At 37.9% G+C, this 25,131-nt stretch overlaps 1 protein-coding gene across 1 annotated transcript in view; it reads right to left on the reverse strand.

The window, feature by feature from the left end:
• SLC25A36 (solute carrier family 25 member 36) overlaps positions 1 to 24,885 on the reverse strand; it is a 37,641-nt gene extending 12,756 nt beyond the window's left edge. Inside the window, exons 1-4 of the mRNA XM_080671705.1 lie at positions 24,630 to 24,885; positions 12,425 to 12,589; positions 8,158 to 8,235; positions 4,755 to 4,855 (exon numbers count right to left, since the gene is read on the reverse strand). Of these exons, the coding sequence (XP_080527831.1) occupies positions 4,755 to 4,855; positions 8,158 to 8,235; positions 12,425 to 12,589; positions 24,630 to 24,670 (385 nt within the window). The 5' untranslated portion in view covers positions 24,671 to 24,885. The remainder of the gene's footprint in view (positions 1 to 4,754; positions 4,856 to 8,157; positions 8,236 to 12,424; positions 12,590 to 24,629) is intronic.
• Positions 24,886 to 25,131: the final 246 nt, after the last annotated feature.

A 25,131-nucleotide genomic window follows, 5' to 3' on the forward strand; every position in this document is an offset into this window, starting at 1 on the left:
AGCAATTTTCAACCTTTTTCATCTCATGGCACACATAAACTAATTACTAAAAATCTGCAGCACACCAAAAAAAGAAGAAAAAAAAAAGGTAATTTTGATTCATTCACAGCAGATATCTATTGTTTTGTTGGCTGTTGTGATTTTTTTTTTTAATTTGCCAATATAAGGGAAAAGAGGTCTGTGCTCCTGACTAAATAGTCAGGTATCACATGTTTTAAAATTCTTGCAGCACACTGGTTGAAAATCGCTGATATAAACCAATTAAAAACCAGATTAACAGAAATCCCACTTATAGTAAACTTGCTGAAAATGCCTATTTCATTAAGTGAGTGATACCTGTAGTATTGCATTTTTAATATTTTTTATTTCAATTAACTTCTTTAGTAGTAACAAAGCTCACCCTAACTTTCTAAGGGAAATATATTAACACTACTAAAAGAAAATTAAAACAAAAACAGCTAAGATCCTATATATTCTTAGAATGCATTTATTTGGAAAGTAATGGTAGGTATTAAGATCAATGTTTTTGTAAGAGAGTAGAAAAAAGCCAAGTACCAACAGACAAGAGAATAGAAAGCACTGTATTAGACATTTAAAATAGGTTATGCTCTGCAAACAACTATTTTTTCTAGAGGTTGTAGGATGCTATGATACCAGTTATAACTATGTATATATCTTAAGTAGTGTTATCCAATTCTTTGGTGGTCAAAACAATTATGGCCAACCTGAGGACCCCAGGCTTTTATTACATGATGATTGAAAAGTTACCCCATTTGTCCTTCTAGAAGGAATATTATAAAGGGATCAGAATTAAAGTTTTATAAAATATTCAGATAATGCACACACAAATTCCGGAAATACAAGTTCATTTCCCGCCTTCTATTAATTCCACAGCTATTATAAATTCCCAGGGGGTATTTCTTATAACTAGAGGCTGCAAGAGATGCTCAGATCAGTACTCACGAGGTTTAAGTTAGTCCATATTTCTACAGGAAGTGACCTGCGGATGGGGAGCATGAGATGACACGATCTCACTCTTTTCTCGGGAGAAATGTACAGTAAATGCCTAAAATAGACACAGGCTTTTCTGTATCATAACAACAAGCAGTGACCTCATCAGAAACATGTGTACAAAATGAATCCCATTGGAAGGATTTGAGAAATATTTACGGTGAGATCTAACTTCTTGAAAATTTTACGTTAAAAAAAAAGAAAGGAAGGAATACCAGAATGGGCCATAATTTTTTTTTTTTTAATGTACCGAGTACTGAAAATTTTGCCATCTGCAGCAATTTCAGAGTCCAAATACTTACCTAAAAGAAGAACAATTTTGCCTTAAAGAAAAAAAATGCTAACCTTGTCAAAGGGGAATCTAATAAAATATTTGGAGGGGATAATCATATCCCATTTTCCTGCCATTATCATCTGCCATGATCCAAATTGAAATCACAATAATCAGCTTACTTAGTTAATCTCAAAAGAAAAAAAACCCAAGAATATTCAAGTAACTTCATTTTTAATGATTTAAATTTTTTAAATGAAATACAGTATAGTATATGCTGCTACAGTAGTACCTTTCACCTTTTGCACTATGGCCAGTAATATTGCACATCCATTTTTATGGAATATTTTGGGTTATTTTGTATTTAATTTCTTGTGTTCTACAAAACAAAAAACAGGAAGAATGTTTACAGACAAACACACTAAACACCTGTCCAACCATCAATCTGGCTGAATGAACTGCCATGGACAAATATATGCAAGACTTTTCTATTTCAATTTTTACTCAAAAACTTAACCTTTGATAGTAAACTTTGAATCTAACAGAAAAATATGTCTTGAAAAATAAAATTAAATGCTATAAGCAAATCTAGTAAATGTTAAATAATTATATGTATTTTAAAGATTGAGTGATAACTTTTTGAATATATAATCCAATAAAAGTTGGAAGTCATTTTCTTTAAATCTGTAATGCTGTATATAAAAGTATATATATTCCAGATAAAAACTTTTAAAAATTGGGAATTACTATAAAAAAAACTTAATTCTATTTTTTTAAATATACAGCTCTGTATAGGTATATCCAGAGGGATATGCAAGTTCATTTAAGTAAAAATATACAAATACCCTCAATAGCTAAGTTTCATTTAGTCTGACAAAAGTCATATGTAGGAAGGAAAAAAAAAAGGCAGGTAAAGCACAAAAAATCAACATTACTTAATTTGATTAAATAGCCTCACAATTAAAAAAAAATCAGCGCATGGACATTTAGAGCTCAATTTAAAGGTTTACAAATTCTTTTGTATTCCCTTGAAATACTACAACAAATGAAAATAAGATCCACTTCAAAATGTCCTTTTAGCTAAAAGGATTTAGTAACTATAGTTCATATGGATAAAATGCAAATGATTTGAGGACTTGAAATAAAAATTATGTACAAAGTACAGTATATTACTAAATCCTTAACGTGTGAGCTACTTGATATGGCACAATATAGCAGGCAATATCATTAATGGACTACTTTTAGTGTGTTTTTTGATATTAAAGTGACAAGGTTAGCATTTTTTTTGAATAGCCAATTAGAAAACAATTTTCACATGACTGCCTCTAAGCACTTTGCACCCCCAATTCATATTTATAAGGCCTCTAAAAATGATCCTGAAGAAAAACCAGAGCAGTCTGGTCTAGATTATTTCAAGAATGAAGGGGGCAAAAGGCTACCTTAATGAGTCTGCATGGGACCATTCCGTTTCACCAACCAAGTAGTTATGTATATAAAAACCGAAAAGCTAAATGTTAATGCTTGTAAACAGTGCAAGATAGTTCTGAAAGCACAATCTTAGAAAAAAATGTAACTGCAAACAAATTGAAGTATTTTCAAAATACACAAGAAGTGTATAGTGCAATAATCTCTAAACAGGTATATAAGACTATCAACAACCAAAATTGAGAATTCAAGTTGAGAAATAGTATCAATGTTTAGAATAAAAACAAAGTTAATACTTGTATATATTTGGGAGAAAAAAATCAAAGTAACAATTCCACTGAAATTCTTTGCAATGTGAATCAAATATAATAAATTTTGATAAGATATTCTAATGAAAAAAAAAATGTTCCAGTGGGACTCAGGAAATTCTGAAACTGAATTTGCAATACTGACTATCTACCAACTTTCCTCCACTTAAAATTAATGCTGATCTACTTTCTTGGTTTTAATTATTTCAAAAATGAAAGATTAACATTTCTTTAAAAATTTCTGGGGTTAAAAAACAAAAATGTTTAAACACTGGTAACCCAGAAATATATTCTAAAGATCCGATAGTTTGTAATTAGCTACTAACTTTTACCTTATACCCGCTGAGTGTGCAGAGGGAAAATCGTATCTATTCATATTCAACATCTATAAAAAGTACATTAAAAAAATAATTATCATTTTAAGTAGGTGACCTCTATGGTACTGAAGAACTAATTCTCAAGATATAAATGTATGCAGGACAACCTACTCATTCTAAGGATAAGGTAACGGAAGTTCACATAAATTACTTAACTTGCCCAAGAGCTCTCCACATTGGTAAATAAGTATTTTGCCTTGATCTTTAAAGTTTTATCTTCCAGCTTTAAAATGTCAATGAGTTAATCAACAATTACTAACTATAACAAGCCTTGAAAATATTTTATAAGGTATATGTTAAATTATATGGCAATCGATCTTTCAGAAATTAACATTTCAAACTTACACTTAGTTCGTTAAGTATGTGGTTCAAATTGATCCAATTTATTTCTAAACAGAAAATGGTTAACAGTTTAAGGCACTCATTGTTAAGCACATAACTGACAATTAATTGATCAACAAGTGAAGACAGTACATATAATTTGCTTTATAAAGTCTAACATAATTTAGAAATGTGAGACATGGTTCAATATGCAACAAACCCCAAAAAACTGTAGAGATTTTTTCTAATGAGAACCAAAGGTCATGGCTTTGTTTAACATGCATAGCAAAAACTGATTCCAGAGCCAGACTGGCCAAACCAATCTACCAGTTTAGTGTATCTGGTACACTAAGGCAGGGCAGAGAGAAGCCCAGGACTGGTTGTTTTAATTCAGAATCATACATACTCAATGATGACAGAAGAATTCCTGAAAACATTTCTATAGCAAGCACGTACATAACCAGTGCCTAGATTTCAAGTGCCATCCAGTGTGATTTATGTGAAATGCTAAACATATTTTTCAATATACATACATTACAGTAACTCTTGAGTTATCAGTAATACATCACTCACAAAAATGTCAGCATTTGAGCACAGGACAAAATGAATACTTTACCAAGAACTGCCGGCACATTTCAGACAGAAGCCAAAACATGCAGCAGAAAGGAAAAGGCACTAACAGAAATTGAGGAGAGAAGAATAAATTACAGCTCCATAACTTACTGATACTGTAATTATGATTGGATTCTTAAAACTGTTAAAAGTGATCAGTAAATATTCAGTAAACTACGCAAGACAATGTAAATAGTATACATTTGTGACCTGTATGCTATCACAAATTCCTAACTACAAAATGCCAAATGACAACAGCTCTTACATATACGGCCTGTCAAATTTATTGTATACTAATAAATGCAAAAATCATGTTTGTGGATGCTAATCAATTAGAAGCACATTGTCTTAACTTTACAAATTTATCATAATTCAATATATTAAGTCTCTAAGTTTCAGAAAAAAATTTTTAATATTATATAGTCATACCTGCCATTGCAGCTGAAATCATGTGTACCTGGGTAGAATCAGGATCAAATACACCATTCAACTTTTCCTTGCAGTTTGAATAAGCAGCGAAATATATTGCTCTAAAATAAAGATTTAAATTTTATCAATAGGCATACTGCTTAATTCATAAGACTTAAATGACATGTAAATTAATCTTTATAATTTTACAGTAGAGGCATTTTAAAACATAAAGTATTAGCTATGTGCTCATGTAACATCAGGTTAATTTACACATTTTTTTCATGAAGATCCTCTTAATGAGTTTGTATCAACTCATTAAGAAAAAGACATATCCCAGGCCGATGAGTTCAGTGGTTAGAGTGGGCTCAATTCCTGGTCAAGGTACCTGGGTTGCAGGTTCCTTCCCTGGCCAGGTCTGTCAGGGCCATGTGGGAAGCAACCAATTGACGTGTCTCTCTCACATTGATGTTTTTCTCCTCCCCCCACCCCACCCCGCCCCTTTTCCTCCCTTCCACTGTAACTAAAAGTGATAGAAAAATATCCTTGGGTGAAGACTGAAAAAAAAACAAAAAACAAGAAAAAAACCCTTAAATGTAAATAAAGTTCCTCAAACAGACATCCCCTTCACCCTGCCCCAATACTTTGAGAATAACTAACTATAACTGAAAGTATTTGTATAAAATTTTGAAAACACATGAATAAGGCTGGAAGACTTATGTAGCACTAAGGCTAAATTAAATACATTTGAATTAAGGAAATATGGTATGAGCACATATATATTTTTGGGGGAAAGGAGGGAGGGAAAAGAAAGATAAAACTGACCCAATTGATCAAAATGTATGTTAAACAATTTTGAGATACTATAGTATATTTTAACCTGTACTATACACAGATCACTTCACAATTTCCTTAAACAAGACAAAACAATTCTGAAAGAAATGAGCACCAGCAGGTCAGGTGATGTTTTCCAAGGGAAGTTAAGCCCTGGCTGGGTTGCTCAGTTGGTTGGAGTGTTGTCCCATACACAAAAAGGTCGGGGGTTCAATCCCCAGTTGGGACACGTATGGGAGGCAACCGATTGATGTTCCTCTTTCACATCGATGTTTCCCTTTCTCTTTCTGTCTCTCTCTCTCATCAATAAACATATCTCAAGCAAGAATAAAGAAAAAGGGGGGAGTGAATATAATTTAAAATAAAACGTACTGTTTTATGAAAAAGGAAAATATAGGATACATTTAATGATGCCAAATTGTGAACACAAATAAACACTGCATTCCTAGAAATCAATAAGAAAAAAGAGCCTGGTGGGTGTGGCTCACTGATTGAGCATCAACTTATGAACCAGGTCACAGTTCAATTCCTGGTCAGGGCACATGCTCGGGTTGTGGGTTGGATCCCCAGTAGGGGCTGTGCAGAAAGCAGCAGATCAATGATTCTCTCTCATCATTGATGTTTCTATCTCTACCTCTCCCTTCCTCTCTGAAATCAATAAAATATATTTTTAAAAACAGAAAAAGACATTCTAATGAGAAAATAAGCAAGGAATATACACAGGTAATTCACAAAAGAGATACAAATAATTGTAAGGAGGGTGTGATTATAACAAAAATTAAACAAATGTACATTAAAACAGTGAAAAATCATGTTTAGTCTATTTGGCAAGTATTAAAAGACATAAATAGCCCTAGCTGGTTTGGCTCAATGGATAGAGCAGTGGTCGGCAAACTCATTAGTCAACAGAGCCAAATGTCAACAGTACGATTGAAATTTCTTTTGAGAGCCAAATTTTTTAAACTTAAACTTCTTCTAATGCCACTTCTTCAAAACAGACTTGCCCAGGCCGTGGTATTTTGTGGAAGAGCCACACTCAAGGGGCCAAAGAGCCGCATGTGGCTCGCGAGCCGCAGTTTGCCAACCACTGGGACAGAGAGTCTGCCTGTGGACTGAAGGGTCCCAGGCTCGATTCCGGCCAAGGGCACATGCCTGGGTTGCGGGCTTGATCCTCAGTAGGGGGTGTGCAGGAGGCAGCCGATCAATGATTCTCTCTCATCATTGATGTTTCTCTCTCTTCCTTTCTAAAATCAGTAAAATATTTAAAAAAAGACATAAATAGTAGCCAAAATTAGTAATACATGGATAAAGAGCAAATAATTCACTATTTGAGAATAAAAATGTAGAATGCCTTTTCAGAAGGCAGATGAGCAATATTTATTAATTGTAAATGTGCATGTGCCCTTTTATCCAGAAATTCTTTTAGGTAACTATCCTAAAGAAAGAAATATGTTAATTTAAGTACTCAAAGATAAAGGTACAGTGAAGTTAACAAAACCATTATTTTTGTTGTTGTTTTTTAACAGAGGAAGAGAGGGAGAAACATTAATTTGATGTGTACATACCTACAACCTGGGTATGTAACCTGACCAGGAATCAAACTCACCACCTTTTGGTGTGTGGGCTGATGCTCCAATCAACTGAGCCACACTGGCCAGGGCACAAAACCATTATTTTTAAACAGCAAAAATCTGAAAATAAATCTAAAGGCTTATCAATTTAAAAAATGCTTATTAGTAAGAGAATAGTCATACTACGCAATTTTGAAAAAATTCTATACATTTTCATGGAAAAATCCTTCAAGATAAATTGGGCAAAATATTTTTAATATGATTAAATATATGTAAAGGGTAATTAAGTCTACATATACATTTTATGTACATGACAGGCCAGAAATACACTGCACTGTTTATTAATGGTTTTGTAAAAAAAAGAATAAGTGTGTGTGGGAAGGGAATGTGCACTGGGTGAGAAAGAGGTGATGTGTTTAAGGTAGAAGGACAAGCTTGCTATACTTATTTTTTTAGTCTTTATAGTAAGGACAAAATTTGAGTAATTTTTTAAGGGAGAAAATAGTCCGTAAGAAAGTTCAAACAAAATAAATAATGAGACATGGGCCTGGTATATTGTTTGGATACAGAAAGCTGGGTATGCATTTTCACTCTGAATGTGAAATCTGCACAGCATTCTATCATGGAAAAAGTCAATCTAAGATAAAACCATATCAGAGAAAAATGACAAATTAATGTATGAAGGCCTTTTTTGGCTTCTTGAATAGGGATTGAAACCATTCTGTTTAGCTTGTCTCCTAAACCAAAAAATAGGATTAGTTCTGAAGATCCAGGTCTTCCCCTTTCTTTCTGCTAGTTCCTTTAGTTTGCCTTTTAAACTTGGCACAAAAACTGCTTCACAATAATCTCACTATGAGTTCCTTTGCACCTCCACATGGTGCAACCTCCCCAACCTCTCAGATGCTGAGATCTGTTTGTTACACCACACTGCTTTATCCTTACCACCTTCACCTCACCATCTCCCTTCATTAAGCTTCAAACAAGAAAAGATTGAGACAATTTTGCTCTTTTTTTTTTACCTGGAAGGAGCCACCCCCACTAAATTGGGGCCTAATCCTCTAAACAAAGAACGTGGCCCTTCTTTCTCCAAGATCACCCTGAAAGAGAAAAACATTAGTTAGGAAGAAATAACTTTCAAAGTCTGGTACTATATTTGTATAGCAAACTTAGCATCTAAATCCCATTATGTTTGTACTATAATGTATTATGCTGCTCTGGTCAGTTTTCCTTACTTATGAAACATCTGTTTTTCTTGACAGTTACTGAAGACGTATAGATTTACCAGTGATAATAAAGAGGGGGGGGGGCGAGGGGAGAGAGAGGGGGAGAGGAAAGGGAAGGGTGCCCAGAATCAGTTTTGATAAAACTAGATTAGACAGAAACAGAGTTAAGAATAACAAATTATATAGCACATTTTGAATATTCAGTGTTTTTTAGCCCTTTCTGTATCACAGTCCCCTTCAGAAATTAAGAAAGGTAGCTGTCCTTAAAAAAAAAAAATACACATTTGCAAATACTCACAATTTTGTATACATTTTCACCTAATTTTTTAGACCTCTTAAAGCTCATCTATGAGCCATCTAAAAAACTAAGAGAGCTCTGGGGGATTCCTAAAGTTCCTGGGTAAGAAGCCATGAAACACTCATACCCACTAGGATGGCTATAGTAAAACAAACAGACATAAAACGGGTTGGAGGTGATGTGCAGAAATTGAAAATCTCATTCATTGGCCTTGGGAATGTAAAATATAGCCACTTTTGGCAACAGTTTGGCAATTTCGCAAAATGTGAAACAACATAAAATTACCGTATGACCCAGCAAATCCATTCCTAGTATATCCCCAAGAGAAATGAAAACCTATGTCCCTATAGTGACATTTTTCATAATACCCCAAAACTGAAAACAACCCAAATGTCCACCAACAGATGAGTAGATAAACAATGACATGTTTGGCAATATAAAGATACTTGTCACAACATGGATGAGCCTTGAAAACATCATGTGAAGTGAAAGAAGCCAGTCACACAAAAACCACATATTATATAATTTCATTTATTTAGGCATAGCTATTGTGACAAAAAGTAGATTAGTAGTCCTAAGGCTGGGAGGAAGCTAAGAGGGAAGGGAGAAAATGAGGAGTGACTGCTAATAGATAAGGGTTTCTTTTTGTGGTAATAAAACTGTTCTAAATTTAGAATGTAGTGATGGCTACAATTCTGTGAATAAACCAAAAACAATGAAATTATACACTTTAAATGGGTGAATTTTATAGTATATGAATTATCCTATATAATAAAAGGCTAATATGCAAATTGTCCCCTCGAGGGAGTTTTGACCAGGAGTTCGACCAGGGGGTGGGGCCGGCCAGCCAACCGCCCGCAGCCCCTTCCTCCAGCCCCCCACCCCTTCCACGGGCTAGAATCTCAATAAAGATGTTGAGGGGAGGGGGAAAAGCAGCAGCAGCCATGAAACAGAGTCCCAGAGCAAAGAGATGCTAGGACAAGAGAATGAAGACTGGGAAATCACCTTTATACTGATGATAGGTGAAACATGATAAATTAACTCTTATATAAGAGAGCCTGAAAAAGTGAGAAATTAAAGCAGAGGTCAGAGGTCCTATAGTTCCTCTGAGGAAAGTCAGGGAATGCAGAACCACTAAAAAACAGAATAGCCCTGCCCTAGCCAGTTTGGCTCAGTGAATAGAGCATCAGCCTGTGGACTGAAGGGGCCCGGATTCGATTCCAGTCAAGGGCACATGCTGGGGTTTTGGGCTCTATCCCTAGTAGGGGGCCTGCAGAAGGAAGCCGATCAATGATTCTCTCTCATCATTGATGTTTCTATCTCTCTCTCCCTCTCCCTTCCTCTCTGAAATCAATAAAAATATATTTAAAAGAAAGAAAAACAGAATAGCCCTGGCTGGTGTGGCTCAGTAGGTTGGGCATAATCCCGTGCACCAAAGGTTGCTGTTTCAATTCCCAGTCAGGGGGTACATGCCGGGTTACAGGCTCGATCCCTGGTAGAAGGCATACAGGAGGCAGCCAATCAATGTATTGCTCTCACATTGATGTTTCCTCTCTCCCTTCTCTCTCTAAAAATCAATTTTTAAAAATCTTAAAAATAAAAGGCAAAAAACAACAACACCATAATAAAAAATGCAAAAAAATGAAACTAGATCACCAACTTACACCATACACAAAATTAAACTCAAAATGGATACAGGACTTAAATATAAGACGGGAAACCATAAAAATACTAGAGGAATCCACAGGCAGCAAAATCTCAGACATATGCCAAAAGAACTTTTTCAGTGATACTGCCCCTAGGGCAATGGAAGCCAAAGAGAAAATAAACAAATGGGACTACATCAAAATAAAAAGCTTTTGCACAGCAAAAGAAACCATCAACAAAACAACAGGAAACCCCACTGTATGGGAGAACATATTTGCAAATGGTATCACTGATAAAGGTTTAATTTCCAACATCTACAGGCAGCTTATACAACTTAATAAAAGGAAGATAAATGATCCAATAAAAAAATGGGCAACGAACCTAAATAGAATCTTTTCGAAAGAAGACAGAAGGAAGGCCAAGAGACACATGAAAACATGCTCAAAGTCACTAATTATCCGAGAGATGCAAATCAAAACGACAATGCGATCCCATCTCACACCTGTCAGAATGGCTATCATCAACAAATCAACAAACGACAAGTGTTGGCGAGGATGTGGAGAAAAAGGAACCCTCGTGCACTGCTGGTGGGAATGCAGACTGGTGCAGCCACTGTGGAGAACAGTATGGAGTTTCCTCAAAAAACTGAAAATGGAACTCCCATTTGACCCAGTAATCCCACTCCTAGGAATATATCCTAAGAAACCAGAAACACCAATCAGAAAGGATATATGCACCCCTATGTTCATAGCGGCACAATTTACAATAGCTAAGATTTGGAAACAGCCTAGGTGCCCGTCAGCAGATGACTGGATCAGAAAACTATGGTACATCTACACAATGGAATACTATGCTGCCATAAAAAAGAAGGAATTACTACCATTTGTAGGCACCTGGATGGAATTAGAGAACATTATGCTAAGTGAAATAAGCTAGTCAATGAAAGAAAAATACCACATGATCTCACTCATTTGGGGATAATGAAAAACATTATAAACTGATGAACAAAAAGATAGTTACAGAGGCAGTAAAGCCTCAAACAGACTGTCTAATTACAGCGGTAAGGTTAGGGAGAGGTGGGGGGAATAAGAGATCAACTGAAGGACTTGTATGCATGCATATAAAAGTAACCAACGTATGCAAAACATTGGTGGGTGAGGGCATGTATGGGAATGGGGTGGAGGGGGGGCAATGGTAAGATATGTACACATATAATACCTTAATAAAAACTTGAAAAAAAAATCTTAAAAATAAAAGGCAAAAAACAACAACACCATAATAAAAAATAATAGTGTTGTCACAAAGGTCAAAGGGAGAACTTTGAGAGGTAATCAGTGGTAATAAATGTCAAAATCATATTAAAATATTCTTATTAATCGGAAGTATTTACAAATAAGTATGGCATTTTAATTCAAACTTGTTAACAATTTCATTCTACCTATTTGTGTACTTAGGTAAGTTTAAACAAAGAAAAGACTGATAAAATCTTTTGGTAGAGAAAGTAAACACACAGTATGAGCTTATTTGCTACTACAAAATAAACACTAGTGAACTAAGTTCAGATTATGTCCCAATTGAGCTGATAAGGCAGACACACAAGGCATTCAGTTACATACCTAAGTTTAAACATGTAAAACCTAGTTGCAATAGTTTTAAAATTTCAACCCAATTTGTAACATAATAAAGTATGGTGAAATGTAAAAACAAATCTTTTTTAAAGCATCAAGAATGCCAAACAATGAATCACATTTTAAAATCAGTAGAAGTCTGCTTTAATCTCAATTATTGTTTAAGTTATATAAAAGTCACAGACTGCCATTAATTGGACTTATTACTTAATTCAAAATAAAATACCTATAATAGTTTTAGAAAATAAATCCACTGGATAAGTGCAAAAAATATTCCAAATATACCCAAGTTAGATAATACATTTTATATTATCCAAGATAATACACTTTATATTAGCCAATAGAAAATGTTGGATGATCATTATTAATGAACATAATTCAGAGAAACTCTAACATTAAGTTCGTAAAATTTTTAAAATGTCAATATAAACAAACAAATATATGGACATCATTAAGGTAGATAAACTAAAAATGAGTACTGTGCTCTCACTTTAGGCAATGGAGAGGTCCAGGAGACACTACTCGGTTGACACTGGCTCCAGCCATGGTGTTCAGCTGAACTTCAGAGACATAAAGCGTCAGAGAAGATGACTGTAGCCGTGTTTTTACAACTTCCAGTGGACATGTCAGAATAGCTCCCACGGTACCACCACATCTACAAAAAATGAAAAGAACAAAACTTACCTACTTAATTCCTAAGTTAGTATACATGTAGGCAACTAGAAGTTTACCAAGGTACTAAAATGTAACTTATTTTATTTTAGAAGACTAAATACTTTTTTAACATTTCATTTATTTGACTGCATACAAAAACACCTTTGGTAGTTAGAAAGAACTAAGCTTAATATCTACCTCACAAGTGTCAATAAGAAATACTCAAGAAATTTCCTATCTTGTACCCTTTCTTACACAGCTACTAAAGAATTTGTTCCACAAGTTAAATAAAAAAGAGGGAACACCTAAGACTAATACTATGTTATATGTCAATATTTCAATAAAACTGGGAGGAAAAGGAGGGAATTGAATGCAGGAACAAAATAACCCAGGAGAGGGAGAATGGAGTCCCAAGATGACAGTGAAATGTCGAGACTCAGAAAAATAACCAGGCTAGTCCAGTGGTCGGCAAACTGCGGCTCGCGAGCCACATGCAGCTCTTTGGCCCCTTGAGTGTGGCTCTTCCACAAAATACCACGGCCTGGGCGAGTCTATTTTGAAGAATTGGCATTAGAAGAAGTTTAAGTTTAAAAAATTTGGCTCTCAAAAGAAATTTCAATCGTTGTACTGTTGATATTTTGCTCAGTTGACTAATGAGTTTGCCGACCACTGGGCTAGTCTGACGTTGAGGCTCAGTGGTTGAGTGTTGACCAGTGAATCAGGAAGTCATGAGGTCATGGTTCCATTCTAGTAGCCCAGGTTGTGGGCTTGATCCTCAGTAGGGGGCATGCAGAAAGCAGCTAATTAATGATTCTCTCTCATCGTTTATGTTTCTCTCTATCCCTTCATCAACCTCTAAAATAAATAAAAACTTACCAAAAAAAAAAAAAAAAGAACCAGGCCAGATAGGATTAGGATGACAGAATTCAGAGGGATAAGATCTCCAGGGGAAAAAAAAGACTAATAGACAAATATATTTGACCATATGAAAATAAATATTCAAGTATAAATATTCACATAACTAAGCAAACATTTTACAATGTGGGGCAATTATTAACTCTAGGGGAGAAAATGAAATTATTCAAGAAAATGAAGTTATTCAAAATGAATACACCTTTGCTGTGCTATCAACAATATTTATATTGTCATAGTAAGGTAAGCACTGACTATTGATTTAACAAAAAACTATGATGTAAATAACTATATATTGAGAGGAGGAAAAGAAGGGGTAAACAGGGAGTGATATACTATAACTAAATCCCCATCTATCAGAAAAGAAAGTATGAAGAAAATACCAAAGGTAATAGCTAAGACTTATAGGAAGTTCCTATTAAGAAGGTGTGAGGGGGAATTGTAGAAATGCTGATTTTTATTATTTTTCAGCACCCTTTTTTTAACCTTTTGAATACATTTTTAATTAATTTATCAAAATTTTAGCAGTATTTTTTTAAAAAACAGCAGGGGTGCCCTAACAGGTTTGGCTCAGTGGATAGAGCGTCGGCCTGCGGACTGGAAGGTTCCAGGTTCGATTCTGGTCAAGGGCATGTACCTTGGTTGCGGGCACATCCCCAGTAGGAGGTGTGCAAGTGGCAGCTGATCGATGTTTCTCTCATCGATGTTTCTAACTCTCTGTCCCTCTCCCTTCCTCTCTGTAAAGAATCAATAAAATATATATTTAAAAAAAATAAAAATAAAAAACAGCAGGGGTTTTTAACTAGAGAATGTGGTTGATATTTCTGGGACTCACTGGACCCCATGAAAAAAATGATGTATATAGTACGTAAGTGTCTTTTTACTCAGAACTTCAAAAAAAAAAATCAGAATCTTGACCACTTCTCATCATTTCCACCTTGGTCGAAGCCACTGTATTTTTAATTGTATTGAAAACTTAAGTCAGATCAGTCTCTCCTCTGCTAAAAACTTTCCAGACTTCCTAACTCATTCAGAATAAAAACCGAAGTCCTCACAATGGCCTATAAAATCTTATACAATTTGTTCTTTATTGATCCCTCTGACCTCATCTACCATTCACCTTCTCACTGCTCCAGCCACACTGGCCTCTCCGATACCTTAATTATAGTTGACTCTTAAACAATATGGGGGTTAGAAGCAGTAACTCCCATCCCTATGTAGTTTAAAAATCCATATATAACTTTTGAGTTTAATACAAGGGGTCCCTGATTGGAGAGGGTGCAGACTGGGCTGAGGGAACCCCCTCCTTCATGCACTGGGCCACTAGTATATAATATTAAGTATAATGCACTGCCATAGATACAGAAATGACTGTGGCTGGGTCCCAATAAAACTTTATCTATGGACAGTGAAATTTGAGTTTCATGTAATTTTCATGTCATGAAATATTATTCTCCTTTTGGTTTTTTCCTCCAAGCATTTAAAAATGTTAAGAACATCTTCAGCTTGTAGGTTATACAAAAACGGGTGGCAGGCAAATTTGGTCCAGAGACCAAAATTTGTGTACCTATTTTCTAAGTCAAAACCTGTAAACTGGTGGCTCATTGGCCATTCTAGTCCACATATGTATTTTGTTTGACTTTTAACAATAGTTTTAATTGAATCCATTACCAATGTTTTTGTTTTCTAATTTTTTGTTGTTAATCCTCAACAGAGGATATTTTTCCATTGATTTTTTAGAGAGAGTGGAAGGGAGAGGGAGAGACAAGAGAGAGAGACTTCAATGTGAGAGAGACACATGGATTGGTTGCCTCCTACACGTGGCACCAGGGACTGAGCTTGCAACCCAGGTACGTGCCCTTGACCAGAATCCGGGACCCTTCAATCTGCAGGCTGCCGCTTTATCCACTGAGCAAAACAGGCTAGGGCTCTAATATTTTAATTAATATATATATATATATATATATATATATATATATATATATATATTTCTTCATTGATTTCAGAGAGGAAGGGAGAGGGAGAGATAGAAACATCAGTGATGAGAATCATTGATTGGCTGCCTCCTGCACGCCCCCCACTGGGGATTGAGCCCACAATCCAGGCACATGCCCTTGGCCGGAATCGAACCCAGGACCCTTCAGTCCGCAGGCCGAGGCCCTATTCACTGAACCAAACCGGCTAGCAGCCGTGGGAAAACTACGGCCCGCGGGCCGGATGCGGCCCGTTCGGCTGTTCTATCTGGCCCGCGGAGCCGAAAGAGCAGAGGGTTCTCTTGCTCTCCCCTCCGCTCCTTTACTTTGAATTTATATTAGTTCACACAAACACTCCATCCATGCTTTTGTTCCAGCCCTCCGGTCCAGTTTAAGAACCCATTGTGGCCCTCGAGTCAAAAAGTTTGCCCACCCCTGGGCTAGGGCATACACACAGTTTTTAAAAAGGCCAAGTGAAGAAGCTCCTATAATTATCTAGGTATGAGGTATTGAGGGCTGAAAATCATTAGTTGCAAATGAGATAAAGAGATACAGAGGCTTTTTGATATCCAACTATCCTCAAGTCTCACTGGTTCTACAATCAAAACTTCCTTTCATATTTCTCCTCACAATCCCCACCGTAAGTGCCTTAAAGCAAGCCGTCATTTTATTTCTTGCCTTCTAAGTGATCGAGAGTCCCTCTGGTCCAGTAATGTGGCCAATGAGTTAATGTGCTACTAATAAAGACTAACTTGGACCTTTTACTATTAAAATAAAAAGTTATAGTTAAGTTGCTCACTCCATTGCTTTAAATGCTTTGATTAGCAAAGAGAGAACAGTCAAGCTTGATAGCCGAAGAGCACAGAAGTTCATTATTCTGTAACAACAGAAATCTAGATGGACAGTTTCTACGGTTAAGAATCACTATACTTTAAATGTCACATAACCTTGGGATATCCAGGTTAGAGCACCTAAACTATATAATCTTGGTGAAACTACCTGGATCAATGCTCATTTTAGAGAGTTATAGGCAGTTATCATACATTTTAAAGATATAAGAAGGCCAAGGTTGCTTTCTTATGCACTGATATTAGGGAATATTTAGAACTGTTTAAAAATTCTGGCATGCCAGGTGTTCTAACTACTTAAGGGCCTATGATCCCTTGAGTAAAACAGTGGCTAAAAGCTACTTAGCAAGGAGATTTTTTAAAAAATATATTTTATTGATTTTTACAGAGAAGAAGGGAGAGGGATAGAGAGTTCGAAACATCAATGAGGGAGAAACATTGATCAGCTGCCTCCTGCACACCCCCTACTGGGGATGTGCCTGCAACCAAGGTACATGCCCCTGACCAGAATCAAACCTGGGACCCTTCAGTCCACAGGCCGACACTCTGTCCACTGAGCCAAACCTGTCAGGGCAGCATGGAGATTTAAAAAAAAAAATGTTTTGAAGCCAGGCATAGTGTAACCAAAAGACTTGTTAAAATAAAAACACACACACACAAAATCAGTGCAAATATGTCTTATAAGAAAGAAGAAGCCTCTGGGGGCCCCCAAGTGCTCTCCCCCACTCAAGTTATATCAACATAGGAATAAGAAGTTTAGGGTGGTGGTGAAGGGGATAGGAGTTAAGAGAAATTGTTCACTAGGTATGAATAAGAAGATTAGTCTCTGCCATATTGCCACCACAATCAGTCAGTCTCAGCCATATTGCCACCAAGAGTCATCAGTCCCTATGTCAGCTGCATAAACACAAAACCCCATCAACCGGATGGCCTCAAGCTGCGGAGCAACGCTGAATCTTTGCTTTCTCTGGCTCTAGCGGACTTTTACTAGCCACACCAGGGGAGGAACTCAAGGCACCCCAGGATTCTGCTCAGGAAAAGGTGGGTCATGGAAAAGAACTAGGATTCTAAGACTGTAGTTGTTAGACATATTTCCTTGATTTTAACCTTCTGAGCATGTATAGAGCAGGACCCTTGTTTTTAATATGCAAGGTAATTTATAAATGGACAAAACCTATACTGATTGGGTCCACATTACTGTTTGTTGTATGTGTGTGCGCGTGTGGGTGTATATGTATGTGGGTGTATATATACAGTATGTATATGTATTTTAAAAATATATGCTGTTGTGTGTGCTTGTGTGTATATATATTTATGTACTTTAGAAATATATGTATTAATTTGAAGCAAACCTATTTTGTCAGACAACTGCAGAGTTAGCTTTGTGAATAGACTGAATACTTTGTCATTTTTCTGTCTGCAGGTAATATAGCCCACTGTAATTTCCTAATTAGGGCATTAGTCAAATTAAGAAATACTACTAAGGGGAGAAACCAAGATGGCGGTATAGGTAAACACCTAAACTGCTGCCTCGCACAACAATTTCAAAACTACGACTAAAAGACAAAACGGACATCATCCAGAACCACAGGAAGGCTGGCTGAGTGGAAATTCTATAACTAGAAGGAAAGAGAAAAGCATACTGAGACTCAGAGGAACTGCAGGAGGCAGAGGTACTGAGACGTGCGCACGGAGAGGACTGGCAATTGAGTACGTGGCTGGCTTTTTCAAGCCGGAGGGAGACAAAAGCTCCTGACTGCACTGAACTCCAGTTCCAGGCGAGACTCTGGGGACCCAGACTCATTCGGGGAGAAACTGGAAGGTCTGGCAGCGGGAAGAACTTGAGGGCGGCTTTCTCTCAGAGGGGCTTGCAGCAAATACCACGGGGCACTGAGACACAGGGGCCTATTAGGGCAGGGCTGACGGGAAACCAATGCTGTCTGCTCCACCCTGAGACTCCGCCCCATCCAAGCTGAGCACAGAGGCTTTTGCAAGTCTAGTCTCATAAGGGTGTCTCCAGCACAGAAGTTCTCCCAATGTAGACACAGCTGATCCTCACAGCCAATTGGCCAGGAGGTCAATTCCTCCCAGTGATAACAACAATCAAGGCTTAACTACAACAAGACTGTGCACACAGCCCACAAAGGGGTGCACCAAGAGTGTCCACCTCAGGTAACTGGGGAGGCTGAGCCACTGGGCCCTATAGGACACCTAGCACACAAAGCCACTCTATCAACTCAGGGAAGCAGCCAAAATGCGGAGACAAAGAAACAGATCACAAATGAAAGAAATGGAGGAAAGCAAATGACTGGATATAGAGTTCAAAACCACGGTTATAAGGTTTTTCAAGAATTTTCTAGAAAAGGCTGATAAATTTAGCTTGACCCTCGAGGATATGAAAAAGGACCAACTAGAAATAAGGACCAACTGACTGAAATAAAAAATATTATACAGAGATCTAACAACAGACTAGAGGATCGCAAGAATCAAGTTCAAGATTTGAAATACAAAGAAGCAAAAAACACTCAACCGGAAAAGCAAAAAGAAAAAAAGAATCCAAAAATATGAAGATAGTGTAAGGAGCCTCTGGGACAACTTCAAGTGTACCAACATCAGAATTATGGGGGTGCCAGAAGAAGAGAGAGAGCAAGATACTGAAAACCTATTTGAAGAAATAATGACAGAAAACTTCCCCCACCTGGTGAAAGAAATAGACTTACAAGTCCAGGAAGCGCACAGAACCCCAAACAAAAGGAATCCAAAGAGGACCATACCAAGACACATCATAATTAAAATGCCAAGGGCAAAAGACAAAGAGAGAATATTAAAAGCAGCAAGAGAAAAACAGTTACCTACAAGGGAGCACCCATACGATTGTCAGCTGATTTCTCAACAGAAACTATGCAGGCCAGACGGGAATGGCAAGAAATATTCAAAGTGATGAATAGCAAGAACCTACAACCAAGATTACTCTACCCAGCAAAGCTATCATTTAGAATTGAAGGGCAGATAAAGAGCTTCACAGATAAGAAAAAGCTAAAGGAGTTCATCACCACCAAACCAGTATTACATGAAATGCTGAAAGGTATTCTTTAAGAAGAGGAAGAAGAAGAAAAAGGTAAAGATAAAAATTATGAACAACAAATACATGTCTATCAACAAGTGAACCTAAAAATCAAGTGAATAAAAAATCTGATGAACAGAATAAACTGGTGAATATAATAGAATCAGGGGCATAGAAAGGGAGTGGACTGATAATTCTCGGGGGGAAAGGGGTGTGGGGGGTGCGGGAAGAGACTGGACAAAAATCGTACACCAATGGATGAGGACAGCTGGGGGGGAGGTAAGGGCAGAGGGTGGGGTGGGAACCGGGTGGAGGGGTGCTATGAGGAAAAAAAGAGGGAACGATTCTAATAATCTGAACAATAAAGATTTATTAAATTAAAAAATAAATAAAAGTACTAATTAGAAGAGGAAAAAAAAAGAAAATGGACTTCGAAATAAAAAAGATTCAAGTTTTGAAAAAAAAAAAAAAAAAAGAAAAGAAATACTAAGGCCCAATCAGTGTGGCTCAGCGGACTGAGCATCATCCCACGCACCAAGAGGATGCTGATTCGATTCCCAGTCAGGACATATGCCCGGGTTGTGGGCTCCATCTCTAGTAGGGGGCATGCAGGGAGGCAGCTGATAATGTTTCTCTATCACCAATGTTTCTATCTTCTCTCCCTCTCCTTTCCTTTCTCTAAAAAATAAATAAATGCACTCCCACTATTCCCTTTTATCCTGCTCCACTTTTTCATTTTTTTCCTTAGCAATGAACACCTTTTAATTAATGATATAATTCAATCCACCTCTTCATATAATTATGGGTATTTTTCAATTCTACATTAAAACTGACAAGTGGTAGGTTCTTAAAGCTTAGTTGCAATTGGAATCTGAACTATACCAATAAACTTTACACAGTTACATTAAAATCCATTAGTCTATCTTACATTTTGAATCTTTTATCCATGCATGACTCTGTAACATCATGCACTGATCATTTGAAAAATATTGGTTCACTGAGTTACTCAGGTCTTCCAAGTGTTGATACATTTTATTATGCAATTTAAAAATTTACACTTCCTGTCAGTCCAAGATTTCAAAAACCATATTTTTGCTTGAAAACTCATATTTTGTCATATGGCAAAAGTTTTGTCATTGGTTTTCCTTGAATCAACAGGCCCACTGCCTTCATTTTTTGAGAAAATGTCTGCCAAGTAGTCAAGTCTGAATAGTCAGTCAATTAACTGTTCTTTAAAGTAAGAAAGATTATGAAAAAAGAGGCTAGCTCAACTTGAGACTGAAGCAACTACAAAACTACTTTGGTATGCAGAAACACTTTATTCGTATTTCCCATTTTGTCACACAGAAATAAAGATGAGTACACTCAAGAGTCAAGACTTAATAAAACTATTAATTTTTCTGCTTTAAGAACATTCGTAAGTGAAACTGTTTTTTAAATTGCTAGTGCCAACAACTACTAGTACAACAGGGCAACACTGCCTTGATGCATGCTAACCAGCAGTTTTACCCATCATTGCTTATGAACCATCAGTACAAACGCAACACAGTGAAAAAGCAAATAGTGTCTTAGTATTTTCAGGAAAATAGCTTTAACCTCTCAGACCAATGAAAGGGTCTTGGGAACTCTCAGTGGTCCATGACCCAGCTGGCTGCACTACACTAACACACTTACACGAAAATAGTTTCAAGAATACTCTACATTAGGATAAGTAACTTCCCTTAGTCTTGTAATCTATTAGAATTAAAGAATGCATTTTTACAAGGAAAAGAAAAGGTGGTAAAATTATGGAAGTAGGGCTAATAAAAAACTAAGTGGAAATAAACCACATTAGTTATACTTTTAAGTATTCTACTTCTGCCCTGATTTTACAAAGAACCAGGTAAAGTAATTTAACAAATTTCTGCAGAATCAACATATTTGACACCCAAGTGGGAATTTCTTACTGAATAAATGAATGGATAGATTAATTCCATAACAACAAAGTTTTTTAGATAATTTGAGATATTACTCATTACACTCTGTCACAGAAGCTACAAAGGAAAAAATTCAACAACTTAAGTGTTGAAGGTGTAGTCCTCCCATTTGAGACAATCTCTCTCTCAAATAGGAAAGAAAATAGTGAACTGCCTCTTGGTGGACATATGCACATCTGACACAATACTAGACATTGTATAGTTCTATTAAAGAATTAAAAAATATATTTCATATTTATATATTCATATAGAGACATATAGTGATATTAAACGTGAAATTAAACTTTATTGACACATCCTTTTGCAGGATGCTGTGAGTTGCCTCCAAAACTCAATTAACATAACCAATGACCTTACAAACTCTGAATGTTAACTCTGGCAAAACATAATGGGACCAAAGGGTGTCTTAAAGAAAGCACGAGTTATGCATGTGAGTATGTCACCCAGACACAAGGTCCAGTGCTGCTGGTCTGTTTCAAATGATCCTGATTTAATAATACAGCCACTAGGCTATTAGAAATCTGAGATCCTGATAAACACATACTTCAATAAATACTATTATAATCAGGAAAACAATCCAAAGGCTCCACATTCAGACAATTTTTGTCTAAGATTAAATGTCGCTATGAAAAGTTACTTAATTCTTTTAAAATATATTGTGTTTTCATAATTTAACCCAAATGATACTTGTGTTTGCCCAGGCAAACAACTTAAAAAAAAAAAAAAAAAGATCTTTCCTTTTAACTACCTTGTTATTAAAGTAAAACTAAATTTCCTAGCTCCCAATTTACTTGATTCTATCAGGATTTTTAAAAAATGAAATCTAGTTTTCTATGAAGAACATGTAAAACTGCTTGCCTATGTAAGCCACTGTGAGGTATAAGAGAATTAGACATCTTCAATTAAGAACAATGTCACGGAAGCAGCCTGATTTACATTTCCACAATGCTTAGCATGCAGACTTCCAGAATATTCTACAGAATTGATTTTATATAATAAAGAGCTGGAAGAATCTTTAGAGATTCTTTACATCTCATTTTACATGTATGGAAAACTGACCTTGGAAGTCAATTTTTCATACTTCAGTATTTTTTTCTGTATTTTGAAGGGGATGAAACAGATGATCTTTACCATCCTCCCTAGTTCTAATGTTTCTCTCATATCGATAAGCCAGGTTTTATAGAGTGACTTATGCAAGTGCATTTAAATGTAAAATCAAGACAACATGCAAAGGAAGGGAATTTACAAGGCTGAGTACCTATCTTATGTCAGACCCTACATCCCAGTATCTTGTTTAATACTGTAAATGACCTGCACAGGCTAGGTTCTTTCAGGGAGGGGCTCCTACATCTATTTTTTAGAAGCTGCAAAAACTGTCCATTCCTGCCATGGCTGGTTTGGATCAGTGGATAGAGCACCGACCTGCAGACTTAAGGGTCCCGGGTTCAATTCCGGTCAAGGGCACATGCCCGGGTTGCAGGCTCCATCCCCAATACGGGGAGTGCAGGAAGCAGCCGATAAATTATTCTCTCTCATCATTGATGTTTCTCTCTCTCTCTCCTCTCTCTCTCTCCCTCCCTCCCTCCCTCCCTCTCCCTCTGCCTTCCACTCTGAAACCAATAAAAATATATTTAAAAAACAAACAACCCTCTCCATTCCTGTTTTTAAAGAAAAAGCTAACCAGAAAGGCCTTTATATGTATTAATAAAAAAGTGATAATAACAAAGTTGATCCTAAACCAAACTGGGAAGTTAGTGCAATCAAAGTAATATTTCAAGTAAATATGCCCTGCATTTAAGAAAACTTGATATATGAATCTCAAATGCAGAGTAATAGAAATGTTAGGACATATAGAGAAAAGCCTTAGAGATCGTATAGTATGTCTTCCACATTTTATAGATGAAGCAATTAAAATCAAAGGTCTTGTCCATTTTTTCATTCAAAATAGTGGCCAGAAGTAGTGCAGTCTCCTAACTTTCAGGCGTTTGCTAGCGATCTAATTACCACAGGGAATCCAATTATTTGCATAACGAGGCATCTTTACATCTACATGGCCAATGAGTTTTTAAAAATTGATTGAATTTGCCAAGATTACCAATAAATGAATCAGCGATGTGTAAAGCAAACTTTGCCTAAATTGGGTCTCACGAGTTAAAAGAAACATTTTAAATGTCAGAGCAGTGGTTGGCCCACAATTGGTGTCCAGTAAACGTTCAATGAATGTGCCACAAGGCAAGGAATGGCATCACTGGCAACAGAGTCCACATGTCCAACTCAAATGAAGACATTGTGAGTAGAGCTGCGAATACATCAATTTAATATTCTTAAAAAGGTTGATTAAAGAACAAACTATGGCCTAAGGGGATGTGACTTTAAATGGTCATATAGGCAGAAAAAAATTATGCCTCAACATAATTCACCGTAGCCATTTTTGATAGAACTCTTTATGATCCTAAACTTAAAATTGTTACGATTCTTCAAATAACTTGGAAGGGACAAACCCGAAAGGGAACCTAAACTGGCTCAACAAAGTATCAGCTGACAACCTAAAACTTCAGGCTCCGTCCTAACCCTGTAAGACACTAGTTACCTCCAGAGCTTCTGACCTGTCCCTACCCCCACCCCCGACTTTCTCTTTCAAAAAAAGGCAAAGCGGCGGGTGCAGCAGAGGACTGGCTGGTTTTCCAAAGAATGCGACCTCGGAGGCATGGCCGCTTTTTGCACCGCATCTCATAACCTTGGAGAAACTCGCGAAGGGAAATTTCCAAGAGCTAGAAACCTACAGCTACCGCGGGAGAGAGAATACCAAAGCCTATCTAGTGCCGGGAACCCCCAAGGGCCGCCCCGGAAATCGGGGGCTCGAGGCCGCGGCGCGGCCTGAGCGGCTTGAGGAGGCCCCGTGGCCCGCGCGGCAGAAGGGAAGGAGGCGGCCCAGGCCCGGCGCCCATTTTGTCTTCGGCCTCCGCACGTCCCGCCCCGTTCTCCATCCCCAGCTTCCCGGCCAAGCAACCTACGTGAGGCCCGCAGCTAGCTGCACTCCTGCCGCGGCCCGCATCGCAGACACCCGCTAGGCCTCGGCGCGTGGCCCCAACTCCGCCTGCCCTCAGGCCCCAGCCCCGCAGGCCCCAAACCTCACGTCCTTCCTCGGCTTCATCCCCTCAACCCTCCCCGATGGGGCCGCACCCCGTCATTCTGCGGACCGAGCCCCCCTCGCCCGCGCCTCCGCCCAGCCCCTCTGCCCGAGTCCACCCGCCCGCCTGGGCCGTACCCCCCGGCAAACAGATGCACCAGCGTGTCCCTCTGGCTCATTCTCTCTCCCGCATGTCCTCCGGGCGCTGAGGCAGGACGCGGACCTGGCCGCCCGCGACGGCCGGCGGCTTCGGTCCGGCACTGGAACCGCACAGGGACCCAAGGTGGCGACGAAAAGCTGGCGGAGGTGCGTCTGCAGAAAGTCGCCGGCGCGGCCCTCCCAGCAGCGCGGAGCGGCGCCGCCTCCCGCTCTAGCCCGGCGCTCACGACCCGAGCTAGAGAGCGAGGGAGGCGGCGGGCCGGGGCGGGGTTAGGCTGGCTGCGGGGGAGAGAATATTCCGTGACCCCTCCCCCTTCATATAAACAGAAGCTCCCATTGGTCTGCGCTGGTCGACGTCACGAGTCCAGCATGCCTGTTTCACGTGATCGCTAAGGGGTTTCTCAATGAAAGGGGCTGGTAGGCGGGGCCAGAGCGCGTGCGGGAGGGTAGTAGGTCATTGTGCCCTCGCACCTAATCCGCG

The sequence above is a fragment of the Plecotus auritus genome (genome assembly GCF_963455305.1).
Source record: "Plecotus auritus genome assembly, chromosome: 6".
In the NCBI taxonomy this organism is placed as follows: Eukaryota; Metazoa; Chordata; class Mammalia; order Chiroptera; family Vespertilionidae; genus Plecotus; species Plecotus auritus.